Source organism: Mastomys coucha, unplaced genomic scaffold (assembly GCF_008632895.1).
Source record: "Mastomys coucha isolate ucsf_1 unplaced genomic scaffold, UCSF_Mcou_1 pScaffold15, whole genome shotgun sequence".
In the NCBI taxonomy this organism is placed as follows: domain Eukaryota; kingdom Metazoa; phylum Chordata; class Mammalia; order Rodentia; family Muridae; genus Mastomys; species Mastomys coucha.
In genome coordinates this window covers 24,146,430-24,169,873 of record NW_022196897.1, presented here as the reverse complement: position 1 = coordinate 24,169,873, position 23,444 = coordinate 24,146,430, and the positions used below count along the sequence as shown (strand labels likewise).

Here is a 23,444-nt window from a genome sequence, read left to right as displayed (position 1 = left end):
GAGTGTACAGGTGCATTTGTGTGTTGGGGAGCACATATGAGAGCACGGGTGCATTTGTGTGTTGGGGGACACATATGAGTACACAGGTGCATTTGTGTGTTGGGGACACATGTGAGTATAGAGGTGCAATTACATGTGGAGGGGGACACATGTGAGTGTACAGGTGCATTTGTGTGTTGGGGGCACATGTCAGTGTAAGGGGCATATGTGTGTTGGGGAGCACATGTGAGTGTACAGGTGCATTTGTGTGTTGGGGCACATGTGAGTGTATGGGTGTATTTGTATGTTGGGGGCACATGTGAGTGCACAGGTGCATTTGTGTGGTGGCACAGGTGCATTTGTGTGTTGGGGGCACATATGAGTGCACAGGTGCATTTGTGTGTTGGGGGTACATGTGAGTGTACAGGTGCACTTGTGTGTTGCGGGGTACATGTGAGTATACAGGTGCATTTGTGTGTTGGAGACACATGTGAGAGCAGAGGTGCATTTGTGTTTGGGGCACGTGTGAGTGTACGGGTGCATTTGTGTGTTGGGGGGTACATGTGAGTGTATGGGTGCATTTGTGTGTTGGGGGTACATGTGAGTGTATGGATGCATTTGTGTGTTGGGGCACATGTGAGTACACAGGTGCATTTGTGTGTTGGAGGCACATGTGAGTGTACAGGTACATTTGTGTGTTGGGGACACATGTGAAAGCACAGGTGCATTTGTGTATTGTAGGGGTACATGTGAGAGCACAGCTGCATTTGTGTGGTGGCACAGGTGCATTTGTGTGTTGGGGGCACATGTGAGAGCACAGGTGCATTTATTTGTGTGTTGGGGGGTACATGAGAATGTATGGGTGCATTTGTATGTTGGAGGCACATGTGAGAGCAGAGGTGCATTTGTGTTCGGGGCACATGTGAGTGTACAGGTACATTTGTGTGTTGGGGGCACATGTGAGTGTACAGGTACATTTGTGTGTTGGGGGCACATGTGAGTGTACGGGCACATTTGTGTGTTGGGGGCACATGTGAGTGTACGGGCGCATTTGTGTGTTGGGGGCACATGTGAGTGTACGGGTGCATTTGTGTGTTGGGGGTACATATGAGTGCACAGGTGCACTTATGTGTGGAGGGGGACACATGTGGGTGTACAGGTGCATTTGTGTGTTGGGGGCACATATGAGTGCACAGGTGCACTTATGTGTGGAGGGGGACACATGTGGGTGTACAAGTGCATTTGTGTGTTGGGGGCACACATGAGTGCATTTGTGTTGGGGCACATGTGAATATTTGGGTGCATTTGTGTGTTGGGGCACATTTGAGTGCACAGGTGCATTTGTGTGTTGGGGAGCACATGTGAGTGTACAGGTATATTTATGTATGGAGGGGGGACACACGTGAGTACACAATGCATTTGTGTATTGGGGAGCACATATAAATGTACGGGTGCATTTTTGTTGGGGGGCACATGCCAGTGCACAGGTGCCTATGTGTATTGGGGGCACATGCCAGTGCACAGGTGCCTATGTGTGATGGGGGCACATGTGAGTGCACGGATGCATGCAGGCAAATGAGCACAGGAGTCAGAGCAGGATGCCGGGTATCATCTTGCTACTACTTACCTTATTCTCTTGAGACAGGCTCTCTCAGTGAACCTGGACACTCGTTCTTGGGGCTCCAGTGGGGTGAGGAAACATGCGAGTCCTGGGATGCGTCTCAGCCCACCCTGTGTTGGGACTGTATGTCTGGCTTTTTATGTGGCTGCTGAGGAGTGAATCATGGTCCAAGTGTGCACGCCAGCACTCTCAGCAGCCAAACCATCTCCCCAGTCCTGAGTAAGTTCATTTAAAAAATTTTAAATTTCTTTTTGTGCTCGAGCGCATACATATTTACCAAAAGAAAGATTTTTTAAACAGGCTAAAACTGCATTTTTCATGGGACTTTGAGAGCCACTGAACTGAACAGAGGAGGTAGTTAATTCTGCTAGTTTAAGGACTTCGATGCCTAGCTAGCTCTTCTTAAGACTTTAGGGGACTTCTAAATGCTAGTTCTAATGCTGCTAGTTCTGCACAGCCAATCGGGTAGTCACCTTCTGGTCCCTGCCACCAACACATCCCTCTACACAGGGCAGCAGAGCCTCTTTGATAAATATCGACTGAAATAGAGCAATCAGCTGAAAACCATTTGCTGAGCTGTCTCACCGCCCGGGGCTCGGGGCTCTCCTTTATTCATTTATCATGATATATGGCTTTGGCCAACATACACACAGGAGAGAAATTGTTGACATGTGGAACCCAAGTACTGAAAATCTTTCATCCCTCCTCAACCCCGTCTGTTCACCAAATAAGTTTTGTTTATTTAAAGACTACAGAGGATTTGGCTGTTAAGAACCAAATGCCTTTGGAGTGGAATTACAACATAATTTATCATTTCCTCTGTTTATTAAAAAATCCTGCATCTTTGAGCAGCACATTTACAAGAATTCTGGTCACTCACAGAACTGAACCCTGGCAAAGCCTCCGCTCTGTGGCTCACGCTGCTCTCCCCTGACAGTCTAACTTCCCATTTCTCTCTGGCTTTGAGGGTAGGTAAGTGGGGCAGAAGGGTATGTTGGTTCCTTTCATCCTTGGCCTAATCCTAATCCTGAATTCCCACAGGCTATTTCACAGCAGCTTCCACGAAGGTGGGCAGAGGCAGCAGCAGGAGGCTTATTAGCTAGCACAGGCACATGCCTCACCACCTAGAACTAGAACAGACATTCCTGCTTGAGCACTGTGTAGGCAATTCAGTTCAATGTAGTGGCACTGCTCAAAGCCAGAAGTTACAACTCAGTAGTAGCCTTTGTGTTCTAGCACGTAATAGGGCACCCGATAAACAGCTGGTGCCCACTAGGTCCTGACAAGACAGCAGGTGGCAAGGACTTCCTCAGGTTAGACAATCTGGCAGTGCTGGGAATTCGGCCACCTAGGGTGCTTTGGAGCAGACCCCCATCCCAACCCGATTTCCAACCCCCTGAATCTTGCTCATCTGCACTCTTCAGACATGCTTTATAAAAAGCTAGGAACCCTGCCTCCCAAGCCCTGAGCAGCATCCTGGCTAATTAAACATATCAAAGGAGGGGGCTGGGAACTAGGTTTGTGTGGTCCAGACTTGCGATTGTTGTTAGAAATAGGGCATTTTTCAGGGTGGAGTGCAGAACCCCAGACTCTACAAGTAATTATGTCTCAGAATTGACTCAGTACAGGATACCTGGTTGGTATGCTCTGGAGAACCGCTTGGTATGTGGGGAAATGGTCATTTCACCTCTGACATCAGTGGAAAGAAGAGACTCTGGAATCAAGTCTGCAACTTTTCTCTCTGCTTTGCTACTTGCTAGCTGTGTGACACACTTAAAAAACTTTACATCTAGGCCAGGCAGTGGTGGCGCAGGCCTTTAATCCCAGCACTTGGGAGGCAGAGGCAGGCAGATTTCTGAGTTTGAGGCCAGCCTGGTCTACAGAGTGAGTTCCAGGACAGTTAGAGCTATGTAGAGGAGTCTTTGTTATAAGAAAAAAGAAAGGAAAATAAAATGTCCCACCACTTTCTCACTCCACTGTCTGGAGGATTCAGTACCTAACACTGTCAAGCTTGTTTCCATATTTCTAAGTGTAGGTGGTATGTATCTGCCTCGTTTGTGATTACAAATAATGCCTAAAAATAGCTTTATTATAATTGAGTGAATGAATGACTGTAGGAGAAAGGGAAACGACTCACTTCACTTGGCACAGAGAACCACAGAACAGCAAGGGAGATGACTCAGCAGGTCAAGGTATTTGGTACAAGGTCAAGAATCTGAGTTCCATCCCATGACCCCTCATGGTGCAAGAGCCAACTCCTGAGAGCTGTCTGACCTGACCTCTACCTGAAAGCTACAGCATGGCATAGAACAATGAGAAAAAAAGATGGGCTATAACAAAGGACCTGTCTATCAGAAAGACAGGCCCTGGAGAAACAGTAGCTCATTACCAAATAAATGTTGACAGAGACAAGAGTGGAATGACAGAGAGAGAAGAAAAGCATTTGGTGAGCAGCTACCAATTTTCACAATATAAATACACAGACAACTTCAAGCATTACTCTGTCATTCTCTCTGGTAATTTTTCTCAAGATATAGACTAACAGAAAAGAAAAACAGAGGTTTAAATAAGAGGAGCCCAGCCAAAAATGGGGCCTAGCTCTGGAGGCAGAAAGATTGCCCAGAGGGAGCAACTGATGCCACAGTAAACAGGGCTAGCCGTTAGGAGTGGAAGGAAGCTCGGTCCACATGGAACAGCATGTGGGATGGCAACCCAGAGGCAGAAGCACTGCTCTCGGTTGTTTATAAACAAGTTCCGGGGCTCTTCCATTCAAACCACGCCATCTTTCTTCTGTGGTTGTTATTTCCAGTTTATTTAGGCTTGATCATAAGTAGTCACACTGAAGGCCCACGTTTATCCAAATGAGTTTAACACAAGGATAGGGTATGAATTCAGTTTGAAAGAAGGCTCCTGTGTTGAGGAGCAGAGCTGCTAAGCCTGAAAGCAGCCCTGGTCCTGTGGTAACACCACAGTCAAGGTCACTGCCAACAGAAGACATTCTCTGAGGGCTTCCATACCAGGAGACTCAGAGCAGAACAAGGCTGTGCAAGGAAACCAGGACAAGACTCCATAAATCGGAGCATCCCAACAGGAGACTGAGAGGCCCATGAAGCAGCAGCAGTGTTAGGCTCCAATGGATGGTCAGGGCAGTGGAGGCACAAGCTTGCCACCCAAGGCCTGAACAGACACTGGACTGGCGTGTTCTGCTGTGACTGCTGACTTTCATCCAAGTAGTTCTTTGGTCTTCGCTGCCAGATGCCGGTCAAGATCTGCCACCGTGTCATCTGCCATTTGGCTGATCTGTAACAACAGCAATTTAAGTTTGATGACTTGGGTAGGGGGATACATGTTTCTGAAACATGCAAAGGTTACTGGGAAATACTGATAGTGACAAAGTTCACAATGAGATCACCCAGCCTCTGCACTAAGAAATGCATGCTGATATTGTTACAGATTCTTAACAATGGTCCTGCAAGGTAGGTATGATTACTCTCATTTACAGATAAGAAAACCAAGACAGACCATTTATTCAGGGCAACAGTCAGGAAGTCAGAACTTTGAACTTTAATACACAGGAGTCTGATTCTACAAGCCAGCATTTAAAACTATAATACGGTGCAGAAAAGCCAGCCTAGTTGCCTCTTATTAAGCCCCTAGAGCAGTGGTTCACCCTTCCCAATGCTGTGACTCTTCAATACAGTTCATCATGTTGTGGTGACTCCAATCATAAAATTATTTTCGTTGCTACTTCATAGCTGTAATTTTACTACTGTTGTGAATCATGAAGTAAATGTCTGATATGCAGGATATCTGATATGTGACCCCTGTAAAAGAGTTTTTTGGCCCAACAAAGGGGTTGTTGCAACCCACAGGCTGAGAACCACTGTTCTAGAACATCTTACACCTCAGCTACTCTATTTCAGAAAGCCTTTAGATGAACCGACATTAAAAAATAGTAAGGCCTTAGAGGTAAACAAACGAGAGAGAGAGAGAGAGAAAGAAAGAGAGAGAGAGAGAGAAATGCACATCTGATCAACAAACACAGGGAATTCAATAGACACAAAAAATGCAAATTAAAACAAGATACACCTTCAGCTGTCATTGCTAACAAAACTTGATGCTGTGGTTTCTAATTACAATATTCAAACCCAGCAAGCTACAGTGAATGGATAAGCTCCCATATTACAGGTAGAAATTCAAATAGATGCAAATGCTTATACCATCTAATCCCCAAATGTCTCAACTGGAATATTATCAAGTGAACATGATCTGAACATAAAATTCTTCTATTATAATTAATATTTTATGTATGGGTGCTTTGGCTATGTGTATGTTTGTGTATCATGCATGTGACTAGTGCCTGAGAAGGCCAGAAGAGCATGTAAGATCCCTGGAAATGGAGTTATAGTGAACCACCATGTGGATGCTGGGAATCAAACCTGGGCTCTCTAGTCCCAAGCTGTTGTTGTTGTTTTAATTTATATGAGTGTCTCCATGTATGGGTACCATGTGTGTGCCTGATACCTTGTGAATTCCCTGAAACTAGAGTTAAATATGGATGGTCATGAACTACCATGTGGGTATTGGGAGCCAAATCTTGGAAGAACAACAGGTGTTTTCCATCAATGAGCCAACTCTCTGGCCCCTAGCTTCCAAATGCTAAAGTTCTAAGTGTAAAGATGTTTATATTGTCTTTTTAAAAACTTTAACGTTTTATGTGTATATGTCTGCATAAGTTTATGTGTGCTACATTAAGTGTAGGTGCTGAAGAGGCGTGAAGGGCTTGTCAGATCACTTGGAATTGATGTGGGTGATGGGAACTGAACCTGGGTCCTCTGTAAGAGCAGTATGCACTCTTAACTGTGGAACTAACTCTCCACTTCCCCAGCCCCCTGCTTAATTTTGAATAGTTTAAAAAAATAATCAGAAAATCGAAGTTATAGGATGGGAAAGCAGATTAGTATGTATAGGCATTATAATGGCTGTGTTGAATTCTCTAGGAGAAAAAAATACATTCGATTAAGATTCAAGCATGGGTTACATTTGTAATAATAAAAAATGTCTTTGAAATATGCTGTAAGATATTGTTAATATTTTGGAGACATGTTCATATTTTTTTCAATTAAAGAAAAAATAATTCAGGATTGTAACTTCTGTTGAATATTTGTAGAAGAACTAATCTATAAAATATCTAAACAAAAATTATATACTTTAAAAAACAAAGACACATCCCAATATATATAGTTGTTGTTGTTTTGTTTTGTTTTTTTGAGACAGGCTTCTCTGTGTAACCCTGGCTGTCCTGGAACTCACTCTGTAGACCAGGCTGGCCTCGAACTCAGAAATCCACCTGCCTCTGCCTCCCAAGTGCTGGGATTAAAGGCATGTGCGACCACTGCCCAGCCAAGTCTTTTAAATTTTATTAGAACATTTTTTCACAATATATTCCTTTTCCTCCTTCAACTCCTCCCACACCTTCCTTCCCCATATCCCTACCCACCCAACTTCATGTTCCTTCTCTCTCCCTTTCTTCTCTCTCTCTACAAAAAAAAAAAAAGGAAGGAAGGAAAGAAGAAAGGAAGGAGAATGTAGTCTATATACTGTGGTCAGTGACACTCCGTTTGAGAAAACTGATTTCCCTCTTCCAAAAGGCATCAACCACGGGTAGCTCCTTGGTCAGGGCTGGGCCCTGTGCCACTTCCCTTCTCCATGCTGGGTTGTTGTCTGGTTCAAACCTGCTCTTAACAATCTTTCTGCCTTCCTTTTCCTTGAGAGGAGGGATTTGATAAAGCAATCCTTGAAGGACTGTGTAGGTCTTGTGCTTGCAGTCACAGTCTCTGTGAGTTCATGCGTATCAGTCCTGCTGTATCAGAAGGCACTGTTTCCTTGGAGTCACCTTCCACCTCTGACTCTTAACAATCTTTCTGCCTTTCTCTTCCACATAAATGCTTGAGCCTCATTTAAATTCCTTTCACATATGTATATAACATACCAAAATCTTAACATTCTATCTTTTAATGATGGGAAGATAAACAATGTGTTATTCAGGTCTGTATTGGTCATATCATACCTAAGAAACAGCACATATCAAGTTCTCGGGAAGTATTTATTAAGAGAAAAATTGTTAAAGTTTTCTGTGTTCTTCTACAATAAGTATGCATGCCTTTCTAAATGATAACATGATTTAGTAGGTGGGTGTTGCATGCTCCCTTCTAAGTCTAAGTGGGGTTGAAATGAAGGCAGGCAGCTTTGGCAGGAAGCTCCAAGGGCTAGCCTAGTGTGCAGATCTGCGTGCTCGGCAGCATGGCAGCTGCTTGACATCTTTATTCACCGACCACAGGCCTCAGCCAGGAATCAGGAACTAAATACATAGTTGGAAATAGCAGAAACTAAAAAGGAGTTGCAGCAATTGGTCCCAGCAGGAAAGCAGCCAAGCCCTCCCCATGCTAAAAGCTACACAGCTTTCAGCTGGAAAAGCACAGCTCCTGGGGCTGCCAGATCCTCTGGAAGAGTGGCTAGATTCAGAATGGTAGCTTGCTCCCTCCTCAAGAGTCAAGTCACAACTGTCTGAGATGCTACTGTCCCTGGAGCTGCTGTGTGTAGGCCAGGAGCAGTTCCTAGCAACACACCAGCACTTGGCTGCTGGCCTGGGCTAGCCAAGGGCAAAGGCTGCAGTAAGGTTATCCAGGCAGAGGACTGAGAAACTGAGGCGGCGGCCCAGGTTAACAACCTGGTGGTAACATGGGAGAACATGAACAAGTGATATTTCCACTCTGAGTTTGTGTCCTCAGCCATCAAACTGAGGGTGTTAGTCCCTTCTCCTCAGGTAGCAGTTTAGTAAAAACAAGACTACACAGGCATGCAATAATTTGGTTATCTTATACAAATGCTGGCTGTGTGACTTTTATCACCACTTTCTGACTTCAAGCTAATCCATCAACAAGAGTATTTATTCACTTTTTACAGCTAATAGGTACAAAGGCCCTTGGGAACAGTCCACCTGCAGGCTCACCATTTTCATGTCAGACTTTGTAAGATGGATGACTAATGTCACCCCACCAGCTCCTACTGCGGAGTACTTACCACATGACAGGCACTGGTTAACACTCCACACGACACATGAAATGCTGTCTCCTTTAGCACATTTTTCACCTAGCAGTTGCACTGTATAAAATGTTTCTGTTAACTCATTTATTAAAATCTGACCACTCCACATTAACCCTATAAAGCAGACACAACAGTTATTGTGCCCATTCTACAGAGAACTAAGTCAAGGTCATTTGGGCAAGACTGCTCTGCCCACTAACTTTTTATGTGACATATTGTGGCTCCTGATGGCCAGTTTGACAACCGTACTCCACAGTGCCTGGCCTACTCCTTCCTCATTCAGCCACATCGTGCTAGGATCACTGAAAGGGTCAGTTCCATTTTCTTTAAAATCACAAGGCTGGAAACCAGAGTGGGTGAACGGTGACCATTATCAAGGAGCATGACACACTAGTCACATTTAAGCCTGTGTGCCTGCCTGCTGGTCCTCCTGTCACTCCTGAGAGATGAGCACAGACCGTCCCACCTAACAGGTGAGCATAGGGGCTCACAGATAAGCAAAACCATTTGCTCACTTTCACAGCTGGGAAGGTAAAGAGTTAGGGTCTGAATGACTGACTCCAAAGCAAGAACCATTCTCTCAGGCCTCGCTTTATAAAAGTAAACAACATTATCACCATCATCACTGTGTCTGCTGGTTACAAGTTCAGGAAAATGGAAGGAAGACAAGGACAGAGAAGGGGTCATAGGAGCACAGAACACAGCTCCAGGCAGGCCTGCACAAGCCTTCTTTCATGAGGCTGGCCTTACCAGGTCTAGCCCTGTCTGCCTCCTGCCTGCAGGGGCCCTCCCTTCCTTTAGCTGTACCAGCACGGGCTTCCTTCACTTCAGAGTGCTGCTTCACAGAGAAAGACAGCAGTGAAAGGATCTTGGCCAGAGTCACTGGTGGTTTCTGCCAAATGCTTTAATGTTCAGCAGGCCCATTTATGGCAAGCTGAAGTAAAGGTACCACAGCAGGCTGGCAGATGTCAAGAGTCCTGAGCAGGAACATCTTAGTCCTGCAGCAGAGCTGCCTGGGCCGAGGGCTGAGGGAATGGGGGCAGACACAATGACTGAGCCAGAGCTACAGCTCAGTCATTCAATCGTATACACCAAACATGAAAGAAATATTGTTATAAAATAGTTCACGAGAATCTGGTCTCCACAGAATTCTGAAATTATTTAAAAAGAGAAGGTCAATTTCACAAAATAAAAGGCTGTTCAAATCCTATTACCGAATATTTTGATAATTACAAGTTACCAATCTTTGTATGCCTATGTATATTTAAAACTTTTTATTAGACTTACTCATTTCATTTTATGTGTGAGTACTTTGTATGCACATATATATATGTGTACCACACACATGCTTGGTGCCCACAGAGGTAGGACCCCTGAAACTGGAGTTATAGATGGTATTTGAATCTGAGTGTTCTTAATGACTAAGCCATCTCTCCAGCTGCAATTTTTCTTTATACAAACGTAACTGTAATATTACTGTATAGTCCACTATTTAAAAATAATACTAAAGTCATCTAAGCAGTGGTGGTACACGCCTTTAATCCCAGCATTTGGGAGGCAGAGGCAGGCAGATCTCTGAATTCTAGACTAGCTTGGTCTACAAAATGAGTTCTAGGACAGCCAAGAATTAAATAGAAAAACTCTGCCTCCATATTAAAAAAAAAAAAAAAAAAAAAGGTAAGTAACGAGATAATTCTAAAAATGCACATATCATTGAAATATGTTTTTAAATTTCTATATAGATTTCAATTAATGTAATTCCAATGGACAAAAATTATTCATAAACTTGGTTTCTAATTTTTCTATTATTATACATAGCACACTAATGACATACACAGCCCCACTGATTAAGGTTGACAATTTCTTTTACATATATTCCTAAGTCATAAATCAAAAATAAAGGATTTTAGGCATCTGTCACACTATCCTCTATGAAAGATATAAAGACTTATAATAACAAAACAAACAAATAAATTTTGAAAGAGGCTATAAAGCTAATGGTTTGTTCCATTCTAATTCTGTCATGGTGGTAGATAGGTGGATAAAAATAAATTCAATAGTAAAAATGTCAAGTGCAAGGTGAAGCACAACAGATAGGATGACCCTAATAAACAAAATTGTACAGGTGTTTTTCTGTATGTCTATACACCATGCATGAGCTTGTTGCCCAGGGAGGTCAGGAGAGGGTGTCAGATCCCTTGGAGCTGGAGTTATAGGTGGTTGTGAGTCACTGTGTGGCTGCTAGGAATAGAACCTCTGGAAAAGCAGACAGTGCTCTTAACTGCTGAACATCTTTCTAAGCCCCAGGAATGGCTATTCTAACTAGACAGAAGTTCATTGAGATATATAGACTTTTAGTCTGGTTAATTTTATTATGGAATGCTTTTTATAACCAAGATTATTTTAAAAATAAATACATTAAAAAACATTTCTCAAGTGTGTAAAAGATGATGATTTGAAGACAAACAAATTGTAAGCTCATGTTAAATTTTTTTTAGTTCCACCAGGTTTGGTGACACATGCCTGCAATCCTTGTACTCAGAAGACTAAGAACTATGATGAATCTGAGGTTAGCCTGGACTACATAATGAGTACCAGGCCAGCTAGAGTTACATAGCAAGGTAATATATCATAAAAATGGAACCTCAGTTTAATGTTAGAACCCAAAAAGAGGTAAAAGAGTCTAGGTACAGTGGTGCGCACCTGTGACCCAGCACTCAGAAGTGCTGGGCAAGAGGATCATAGTCCCACCTCAGGTACATAAAGGAAACCACACGTGTGTGTTGGAGACACTTATACTCCAAAAGCTCAGAGTGACTTGGGAGAGATATATTAAGAACCTTAAAAACAATGCGTTTCTGGGATGGGGGGCAAAGGTTAGTGGTAGAGCACTTAAAAAGTGTATACAAGATTCTCAGTTCAATTCCCAGCACTGGGGAGACAAGACATATGCAACCAATGTATTTCTCTGTTCACTAATCTACACTTGGCATGTTCCACCCTAATAAAATATAAAGATTTATAAAGAAGATATTCATTGTAACCTTGCTAATATAATTTTCAAAAATTAAACAACATTTTTAAAATAAAAATATCTAAAAGCAGAACTTCTAAGAGATAATTTTGTATATGACAAGATAAACAATTTAGCAGCCATGAGAAGTAGCCATTTGCAAAATTTTTCCAGACACAAAAACAGCTAGTGCCTTTTATAACAAATAAGAAATCAAACATGGACTCAAAAACTTATATATACTACATAGTCAATATTGTTTAAAACTATTACTGAAGAAAAGAAAAGGACTACTTCAAAATGCTGAGTGATGTCTCCACACTCTGCATTTATGGGGTGATTCTCCTCCAAACTGTTATAGTCTTTACATTTTATATTTTTTATAATGAGCAGATATTACTTTGATAGTTAAGAACAAAAGTAACAAAAAATTTAAACTGTTAAAGGAACAATCAGCCAGCAGTGTTAATTATATAAAGCAAAACAAAAAACAAAAGCAATGGCAAAAGCCCTTTGGTGCTGCCCTCAAGGAGAAAGGAAGATGGTGCAGAGTGTACCGGACTGCCTCCAACTGTTTTCCTACCCAAACTTCAAACAAGGTTAAGAATTAACATGGAAACAGCATATGCTCACCACAAACCTTTACACTGAGAGACCACGACACAGTGCGAGGTGAGATATCACAGCCTGCAGGAGCTCACTGCTGTTGACAGTGGTCACTCTGCTCAACTGAGACATCAGTAATTGTCTTCACTCTGTCTCACAGTAACCAGGCATCAGCTCAGTATCAGAAGAACAAAGTATTTTCACTTTGAAAGAAATACAAACAGTAGGAAACACTGGAAAGAAAGTACAATCTGAAAAGGATGGGCAGCCAGTGGCAGTGAGAAAGCTGCTGGCGAGGTCTCTATCATGCACATTTTACCAAGAACACTAATATCTGATCATTCTTCCTTCTTCAAGGAGCACTCTAAGGCAGACTCCAGCCTCCTGAATGAGGAGAGGAGTCAGCAGCTCAGGAGGTCCACGCAGCCTAACCAGGAAGCACACAAAGGCTGGTCCGCTGCAGAGATGGAATCCCCTAGGTTATCAAGGAAGAGCAGGCTCTCCTTGGGGTGACAGCTTAACCTATAAATGCCCCTTTGAGCAAACACAGGCGAGGATTTAAATGCTAGACATCCCAGCAGCACCTTCTAACCTCCCAGGAGCCCTTTCAGAGCAGACATTACCAAACCCTTTTACAGGGAAAGCAGACTCAAGGGTCAAGTGACCTTCCCAAGGTCATAGGAGAGCAGCTGCAGGCTGGCTTTCCCTTTTGCACACATGCTCTGATTCTTCTTTCACAGTATGTGTTTGCAGAATTATCAGAGAAACATTTAAACCATGTGCTTCAAAGATAGAGAGGTGGTTTAGTAGTTCAGAGCACTTACTGTCCTTGCAGAGGATCCAAGTTCAGTTCCCAGCACCTACACCAGGTGCTTTAGCCACGCCAACCCCAATCCCAGGGGACCTGATGCCCTCTTCTGGACTTTACAGGCACTTGCACTCACCTGCGTATCCCTCACCTAAACACACATGTATACACATTGTTAAAAATATTTAAAAAAAAATAATAACCCACTTCTAGGCAATATACTGAATCAGAAGGTATAGGAGCAATAACTCAGGAATCAAAATTCCCCCAGCAGATTGCTGACTGATCTATAACCAGAATACTAACTACTGATCCAAAATGAGGGTATTGATTCCTGCTCTGCCTGCTTCTTCTTTCATGCCCCATCCTACACCATCTCCTTTTCAACTACTAACATGATGCTTTCATTGTACACTCAGCAGCTTTGGAGCCTATGAAACACTTTTTTTGACACTGAACATTACTCAGTCCATCTTCTAAATCCTGATAAATTCCCCCTTCCTGTCTCCAATCTTGCCCCTTACAGTGTCTACCTGGTTACCAGCTACTTTTCATAAGCACACATGTGATCTCTGTCTGAAAAACAAGATCTTTCAAGACAGTTACTGTATGAGAACTGCCTGGGAAGCAGTTAAAAATTCCCAGTCTAAGTCGGTATTAAAAATACCGACTTAGAATCTGGAATAGACCTTAGATACATAGGGGTGGGTACAAGTGTACATATGTGCACACAAATGTGAAGACCATGTCTTTTTTAATCATTCACTTTCCACCTTGAGTTTTGGGTCAGGGTCTCTTGCTGAACCTGGAGCTCATCTTCAGCTGGAATTCTGGTCAGTGAGGCCCTGGGTTCTTACCTCCACAGCCCTCCAAACCCTCTGCTGGGATTACAGGCAAACCCTCCACGATCAGCTTTCATGTGGGTTCTAAGGGATCTAACTCAAGTCTTTATTCTTGACTCAAGTCTTTATTCAGCAAACATTTTCCTAACTGGATCACTTCCCTAAGTCTCAGACACCTTCATTTTTCCTAAGGGTAAAGTATTATTCATCAAATATTCACACACACAGCCCTCAGACCTCTATGAAGTAAGTATATACTTCTTGGCAGCTTGGGCTGAATAACAACAAGCTTAGCTAATGGGAAGGGGCAAGAACAGGTCCTTAAAATGAGCTTAGGTGGTTGGACTTATAGGCCTGGGACCTGCTGTTGCCAAGAAAGATGTTCTGGGCACTTGTTGACTCTGGAAGATTGTGATATACAGAGCCTAACCTGTGATGTGAAGCTGAGCTCACAGCCCAACCTAGAACAGCTACACGCAAGCTGCCCCACTGAAAGGAGAATAAGAAATGATGTGGATTTTCTAAATCATCCCATTTTGGGTAGCTAGTTATGTACTATTATTGTAGCTACTGCTAACTGACACAGATGCAGAGCCTGATGTGGGTTGCTCTGAACATGCTCACATCCAAACTCCTCACTCTGGTACATAAAACCTTCTTTGATGTGGCCACTCTGTTTTCTTACTCATTGCCTAGACTCATCCTAGGATTAATACCTGCAGGACCAAAGGTGGCACACACCTTTAATCCAAGCACTTGGGAGGCAGAGGCAGGCAAATCTCTGTGAATTTGAGGCCAGCCTGGTATATAGAGTGAGTTCTAAAACAGCCAGGACTACACAGAGAAAGTCCTGTGTTTTATTTCAGGGAAAAAAAAAAAAAGCAGAAGACCTGTAGGTCCAAGTGGAAACTTTAAACACCACACCTCTGCACATGCTGAGCTATCTGGCTCCTGGTCTCCCCTCTTTCCTCCAAGTGCACCAGCACTTAGCTCACAGAGAATATAGCTGCTCACTCCTTGGCAGCCAGAGCGCAAAACAAGTAGCTCTAGAGTCCATTTGCCTAGGTTTGGATTCCATTTCTACTACTGTGAGCAAAAGAGCTTGCAGAGGTCCCCAAACTTCCCTCATCCATCCTCCTCACTGTCCCTTACAGCTCTGCTGTGCTGCTGTTTCAGCAATGGGGACTGGACCCAGGGCCTTGAGAACCAAGGTGCTGAACTACACCTGCAGCCTCTAACTCTGTTTTGTAGTAATGAGGTTAAATGAAATAAAGTGGCCAGTACAGAGCCTAGCACCAATCAAGGATCAACAGCATCTTATCTGTTCCTCTGGATTCTTCCAGGTCTAACACTGGGCTAGTCTTAGAATAGATGTGTGGTGCTGATCGTGTGAATTACATGGCCATAGCATTCTGTTTTGAATGTTTCAGGCATGAGCACACAGATTCCATGGGTAGATACACAGATGCTCCATCTGTTGGCAACAGTACCTGCTTCTCGATGAGTCTAATGGTGTCCTCCGAGGTTTTGTCTTTTGACTTCTTCAGTTTATTCATTGCATTAGTGCGAACCTTCCGTAAATTTTCTTTGGCCTTATTGGTGTTGTGTTTGGCCAGTTTTATCAGCATTTCTCTGTGTTCCCTGGTTACTCTGAAAAAAGACACACACACAAGTTCAACAAAACTATTCTTTCTAGTAAGACGCTGACCTCCAGCCAAGAACTTCATACTAGTCTGTTCACTAGCCCAATAGTCTATAACTGTGACCTGTCAGCTCGTGACCTTTACACTGCTGACAGATGTCAATGGATCTGCTTAGTCCTGGGGAGTTATCAGGCAAAAGCACGTAAGAGACACCAAGGAAGTAGAGGCTAGGCAGACCCAAGTCAAAACTCAACCAAGCTACTTACAAGATGCAGATATACCTTCTTCTTGAAATTCCCAGCTGTCTAATGTCTATCAAGTAGGTGGAAACTAAGTAAGATGAGAATATGACTCACTGAGCATTCAACCTGATCGTATCGTGTGAATTCAATGACCAGAGCACTCTGTTTTGAGTGCTTCAATTTAATTATTTTGGTTTTTTCCATATAGGGTTTTTCTGTGTATCCCTGGCCATTCTAAAACTCACTCTGTAGACTAGGCAGGCCTTAAATTGAGATCTGACTGCCTCCGCCTCCCTAGTGCTGGGATTAAAAGCATGCCACACTCAGATATGTGTCAGTTTATATTATCAGCATCCTCATCATAAGGACAAATGTAAACCACAAAGAAAGGCATCTGACCTCACATGGCAGTTCCTATTTCCCACTGAATCACCATGACCATCTAGAACATAGCCCAGCATAAATGCCCTGCCTTCCTTTCTCCATCTTGTAAACACCAAGGGCTAGGAGCTGAGGTAATGGATTAGGATGAGGACAGCAGAACTTCATCCATCTGCCAAGGAAATCAGACATTTATCAGAGTGTAAGAACTGTTGTTGGGACCATACAGGAGCAGCTAGCTCGATAGATGTCTAAAAGTGGCAGGCCACTAGGTCCACTCACCACTGCTGTCTCTTGTTCACAGGCACAAGCAGAACACATGTTCCTCACCATGAGGTTAGGCTACACAAGTTGAACAATATAAGGAAATGTATATAAAAACGTTGGACTAACTCAGCTGGCTGCTTTGTCTTCAGAGGTTGTCTTTACTTAAAACTCTCTTTGTTGTGGAAGAAAACAGTATGTAGATGCCAGGGCAGAAGCTTTTAGAGGCAACATGTGTTTCCCTGCATCACAATACAATGTGAGACAGGACCGCCATCAGCTCAGGTCTAGGATGACTATAAAGAACAGCACCTAACACATAGTTTGAGAAATACACTCAGCTGTTACAATCCACGGCGAAGTGTTATAAACCATGGTAATACGAAGACTGCTTGTTACTGCAACATAATCTACACTATCCTAATACACCTCACTAGATCTAAAGAGTAAGATATATTTCATTATCACTGTTCATCATTGAAGGAAGTCAAGGTAGGAACTTAAACAGGGCAGAAACTTGGAGGCAGGAGCTGAGGCAGAGGCCATGGAGAGGTGCTGCTTACTAGCTTGCTCACCATGGCTTGCTCAGCCTGCTTTCTTATAGAACCCAGAACCACCAGTCCCATCAATCATTAATTAAGAGAATGCCCTACAGGCTAGCCTATAGCCTGAATGTATAGAGGCATTTTCTCTATACTGGAGAGAAGCGCCCTTCTCTCCAGTAACTCTAGCTTATATCAAGTCAACATAGTACTGGCCAGCAAAACCCCATTTTTATATATGAAGAAAATGAGGTCCAAAGGAATGTAGAATCTTTGTTGTTGTTTTGGGGTTTTTGAGAAAGTCTTACTATGTCACCCATTCTCACTTTGAAATTATCATCTTCCTGCTTTAATCTCCTAAGTGCTATGATTACTGGGCATGCACTGCTAGACCCAGCCATAGTTTGGTATATTATATGATGTCAAACCTAGAGTGGCCTGCTTAAAAGCCACTGGTTGGTTTATTAAACGAAATGCTCTGCTCTGAAGTGGTATCATTGGCAATGCTTCTTTGCCTCAGATCAATAATCCTGAGGAGGCTGAGGAAGTGCAGTCCCAAGACCTGGGAACATGCTCAGTGTGGGCCAGTAAGTATATGTTAAATACGTCATGGCATCTACATACTGCTTTCACCCATGAAAAAGGAATTAAGTAAAGACAACCTCTGAAGACAAACAGCCAGCTGAGTAAGTAACCTAACTAACCCCCTGCAAACCTCTCCTCAAATTAAGAGTCCCATTCTTCCCAAAAAAGAAATTGAATTTCAGAGATGGTAAGTGACTGGCCATGAGTGTGAGTGGCAGGGCTGAGATTCAAACCTAGTTCTTCCTGGCCTGTATCCTTGTAATCTATTTCAAATAAATCAAGAACTTTTGCTTCCAGGCAGAAAGCTTTCAAAGTCGTAATACGAAGCGTGGGGCTGAAAAGGACAAAACCACCATGTCAGGAGTTTAGGGATTTGGATCTGATCTTGTTACTTTTATGGTTTTTAATTCACTGAACAAAAATCATGCTGACATGTTTAGGTCTCTTTTTTGTTCTGCCAAAGCATATGTCAGTATAAGAAAGGAACAGGAAAATTAAAACTTGATCCACTGATTCAAAAAACCTAATCCTGCTGAAATACTAGGAGGGGCAGAAAAGAAATGAAGCTAAGGCTGGAAGAAACATCTTAAACCTCTCCAAAAGGATCTTCTTGAAGTACTTCAATCTTGTGTCTCATTCATAATTTGCAATAGGTACCTCACTGCTGAGAAAACTTTAATAAAGCTAACTAACTTTTCACTGCTTTGTTTATATTTCAAATGGAAGAAAAAACCCACACATTTAAAAAACCATGAGTTGGGACTTAAAAAAAGCTCATGAATAAAAGGCTACACACACACACATAAAGAAATCGTAACATGTTATACAAACGTTGTTACCACCATTAACATTAGTTTCTAAGGGTAGCAGTACAACTATTACTAACATTGTCAACATTCATGTTAGGATTCAAATACACAGACAATTGTCTAAGATGTATAAGGAAAAGGAGGTGAGAGGAGCTGGGGATACTGTGCAGAGGAAGCGCCAACAGGAAGAAGGGCAGATGCGCTGGTGGATACTGAGCTTGTATTGTGAGTAAATACAGAGCAGACAGCCCCATTTTATTACCATCTCTGTCACCCAGAAGACAGTCATCCATGAGAAATCTACTTCATCCTTGAGTCACAGTTTCCTTACATCAAAGATGATTAAAAAAAAGATATCTCAGAGAGCAACTGGGAAAAGCAGATATAACAAATACAGAGCACTAAGAGACAGCAGCACACAGTAGCCTCAGATATATCAGAGTGCTATGGATGTCTTAATCAAACACAGTTAATTATTTCCTCATGAAGCAACAAGGGCACATCTGTTTTAGAAAAAGAAACATACCACATTATATTATGGAAATATCCTAATCCTTTTCCAGTCCAATGATTAATATACATCTGATCATCTGCAGCTCACATTCATGGGACTCTGGGAGTGTACTCATGTTTGTATTCCAGGCTCCAGAGTGGCCACTCTAAACTGGTGCACATTTGTTTCTCAAGCAACGGCTGGGGCCCTTACACTCCATGCTCCATCCTGTGCTGGCTGATACACACTGCAGAAGAGGCATGCCTGGTCCTTTCCCAGAGACAGAGAAAGGCAATATGGCCAGAATGGAGAAAATGGAAGGCAAAAATTCTATCCAAAGTGAGGGGGCTGGAAGGGCTGACAGGTGAGAGATCACACAAGCCCTTCAATGTCATACTGGGCCAAATGTTATTTAGCCCTCAAAACGATTGTCATTCTGACACATATACACATGGACACACCCAAGTGAAACAAGCCAACTCAAATGGACACACACTATAGGACTCCATCTACATAAGGTTTCTAAAGCAGCCAGAGGCAGGAAGCAGAATCGTTCCCAGGGGCTGTGCATGTGTATATATAATTCTTTGACATATACAGTTTCAGTTTTACAAGATGAAAAGCTCGGATACTTAAAATGACAAGTTTTTTTTTTTTAAAAAACTAATGGCATTTAATCACAATTTTGGTTTTGTATTTATTTTGAGACAGGGTTTTTCTGTGTATCACTGACTGTTCTAGGCCTCCATCTATAGACCAGGCTAGCTTCAAACTCAGAAGTCTGCCTGCCTGTCCTGCTGAGTGCTGGGATTAAAGGTGTGTGTGCACAACCACAAGCTCACCATTTTTTTTTTTTTTAAGGAGAGGAGCCCTAGCAGATTGTTCTACAAAAAACATGAAACACCATAAAAGAAGCTCAAGAGGCAAAGGAAACCCAACCAGATCTGTGTTTTGTATAGACAACAATGTGCATACCATATCTAAGGAGAGGGGAAGCTGGGGACCCACCCTGCAGTGCAGCAGCCTCTTGGCTGGGTTATGAAGACAGCAGCCTTTTCCGCTAGGGTCACAGAGACTCCCAGCATGGAGGCAAGGGTTTTGGCTGAGCTGGCAGGGTCATACTTTGTTTGTACAAACTCCGCCAGGCAGGTCTTCCAGTAACATCCTGGATGGGGGCCTTCCTGCAAAATTCCTTGAGTATGTTCCCATGAACAATAAGCAGAGGGCATGCCCCCCTAGTAACCAACACAGAGAAACCCACCGGCTGAAAAGATACTTCCCATTGTGTCCACCAAATGGGACACATGTACGAAGTTATTCAGGGAAATCCCTGTTGAGTTGGGTCATTATAGCAAAACCCACTTATAATGTTTTTCGTCACTTAAAAGGTGGTATTAAACACAGAAAGATGTGCTTTTAGGCCTAGAAGTCGAATCCAAGAGCTTTGCCACTTGTTGGCTTCAGAGCTTTGAATAGGATACTCAGTCTCTCCAAACTCAGTTTCTTCATGCTTAGAAGGGGAGTGTGGCTATTACTAAGAGGAGGATGCAAGGATTAGTGAAATGAAGGGTGGCAAGGGCTTGGCACACTGCCAGCACATATGCACTGCAGGAGTGCTACACAGGGTGGCTGCACTAATTATTCTAACCACAGAATCTCTAAGGCTCAGGGACAATAGGATACGAGTGCTGAGGGAGAAAACACTTGGAAAGGGTTTGGTTCCTTAAAGCTTTGGCCATGCAGTGACGGAGAGCAGTAAAGGATAAGAAGGACATAAGAAGGACAGAGGGCCAAGCCGGTGGCACAGCCTGGAATCTCCATTACCTGGGAGGCTAAGGAAGAAGACTGCAGAGTTCAAGGCTTTCCTGAACTACAAAATGAATTCAAGGCCTGTCTGGACAACTTTGTGAGACCCTGTCTCAAAACAAAAAGTAGAAAGAGGGCTGGGACATAGCTCAATGGAGGGGCACTGGGAGATCCTGGGTTCTATACTCAGTATTACCAAGAAAAGAAAAAAAACAGGAGAGGGAAGCAGCAGGTAATGAGGCTGCAGAGACTGTGACTTCTGTCTGCTCCAGCAGCAGAGGTATCCCGCTAAGAAGGCAGCTGTATTCTAGGGCACAGCATATCAAAACACATCTCTGACAATTCTAGAGAGAGCGTGTCACCCCCTCACGGGGCAGCTGGGAGACTTCCCTCCAGCAGGAGCACGGACCCACAATAAGTAGCAGACACATGCCCTGCTTCGTGGTTTGCTGGTACGAGCTACTCAATGCTTTGGGGCTTCAAGCTCTAAAGGAAATGTTTTTGTTTGTGTAGCCCGGCCAGATTTCCTATGCTTCTAAGTACCCTACCCCACCCCTTCCATTAACCTATCTTACATACATTAATGTCTCATAAGGACATCAGACTAAAGAGAATCATACACTTGGGAAGGATTCCTACCACCTATGCTAACAGAAAGAAAAAGGAAAGAGGTCAGGAGTCCCAACTCCAACTCCCAGCTGAATGGTCTTCTTTAAGTCATTCATCTTCTCAGTCAGATAGGAAGGACTGGAGCCCAAGCCCTGCACTAAGTGGACCAAACACTTTCTGAAGCTCATACATGTACACACACACACACACACACACACACACACAAATGAGCACAGATCTGGTGGACAAGTGAGACCAAAGCTCTCTAACCTCTGCTCTGTCACAACCTGAGTGACCATGACACTTACTTTTCCTCTGCAGCTGTCATCTGAAGGAGCACTTGAGGCAGGTCTCTGAAGATACTAGTGGGGTTTGAGGCCCAGATTTTTCATGTCTTAAGCTTGTCTCAGTTTCCCTGCCTGTCGAACACATCTAACTCTACTTTTTTTTTTCTTTTTTTTTGGTTTTTCAAGACAGGGTTTCTCTGTGTAGCCCTGGCTGTCCTGGAACTCACTCTGTAGACCAGGCTGGCCTCGAACTCAGAAATCCACCTGCCTCTGCCTTCCAAGTGCTGGGATTATTTGGAAGAAATATGATGGTAAAAAGTGATGCACCCATAAACATTAGCCACTATTACTTTCTCATCTATTAAATACAAGACTGGGGATGAGATGGGATAAAAGTATTGCCTTCTGGACATTAAGATAGCTTAGCTGGTAAGGGCACTTACTGCCAAGTCTGACAACCTGAATGTGATTCCTGGGATCACACAATGGAAGGTAAAACCAACTCCTGAAGTTTTCCTGTGACCTCTACACAAGTGCGGTGGCATACAAACCACAAGCAGTGGTTAAGTAAATGTTTCTAAAACATTGTCTTCCACAAAGACCAAATGGTAGATGCTGGTTAAAGAAAAGCATATGCTAGTTTGATCTGCTTGTTGGTAGAGCCAAATATCAACTTCAGGTTTTTTTTTAAAGATTTATTTATTTGTTTATTTTATGTATATGAGTACACTGTCACTCTCTTAGATATGCCAGAAGAGAGCATTGGATCCCATTATAGATGATTGTGAGCTACCATGTGGTTGCTGAGATTTGAACTCAGGACCTCTGGAAAGCAATCAGTGCTCTTAACCGCTGAGCCATCTCTCCAGCACCCTCATAGAAGCAGGAGATGGGGAGATGGGATAAGGGAGTTTCGGGGTGGGGGGACAAATCAAGAAATGGGATAATATTTGAAATGTAAATAAATAAAACGTTGAATAAAAAAAAAGAAAAGCGCTGGGCAGTGGTGGCACACACCTTTAATCCCAGCACTTGGGAGGCAGAGGCAGGCGGATTTCTGAGTTCGAGGCCAGCCTGGTCTACAGAGTGAGTTCCAGGATAGCCAGGGCTACACAGAGAAACCCTGTCTCGAAAAAAAACAAAAAAAAAAAAAGAAAGAAAGAAAGAAAGAAAAGCATATGCAGGCACTAAACCTACAAATTGTTTAAGTTGTCAATAACATGAAGAATAAATGGTGGAGGGCCAGGGTATAAATCAGTGGTAGAGCACTTGCCAATCATGTGCAAAGCCCTAGTTTCCATACTCAGTATCAAAAAGGGAAAGAACCCAAAAGGTATTGTCTTTTACTGAAGAAGAACAGCTCAGTGGCTATAAGCTTAGGCTCTGGAGAGAGGTGACCCATCCCTACACACCTACACACAGTGTGGCACTAGTCACAAAGATCCAAAGAACTTCCTTCCTCTGTGACGGGGTTTTCTCATCTATACATCAGGGGATAACATAGGCCAGGACTGTAATAAATGTATCATATAATACACCATAGCACCGGGGGAGAACAGGGTACACATAGTGGGTGCTCACACTCACTTATACCACAACACAGGTCCTATCATTACATACTTATTACACGCTAAACCTAAACCCTGTTCCAGGGGCTAGGGATACATAGATGAATAAGATCAACACAGCTCTTCCTCTCCTCAAAGCACTCACATTCCAGCAAAGGAGAGACAGACAGTCAATAAGTAAATGTACAAAATGCCATGAGTGTAGAAAACAATAGAGCAAGACAAAGAGAAAAGAGAAC

At 43.1% G+C, this 23,444-nt stretch overlaps 1 protein-coding gene across 3 annotated transcripts in view; it reads right to left on the bottom strand.

The window, feature by feature from the left end:
* Nucleotides 1-4,384: 4,384 nt before the first annotated feature.
* The window catches only part of Mrrf (mitochondrial ribosome recycling factor), a 53,670-nt gene continuing 34,610 nt past the window's right edge, over nt 4,385-23,444 (bottom strand). For 2 of the 3 annotated variants that reach the window (XM_031370043.1, XM_031370044.1), the window contains exons 6-7: nt 15,467-15,626; nt 4,392-4,900 (exon numbers count right to left, since the gene is read on the bottom strand). In XM_031370043.1, coding sequence (XP_031225903.1) covers nt 4,823-4,900; nt 15,467-15,626 — 238 coding nt within the window. In that variant the 3' untranslated portion in view covers nt 4,392-4,822. Of the gene's footprint in view, nt 4,901-15,466; nt 15,627-23,444 lie in introns of all 3 variants that reach the window. The other variant, XM_031370041.1, reaches the window with a different exon arrangement.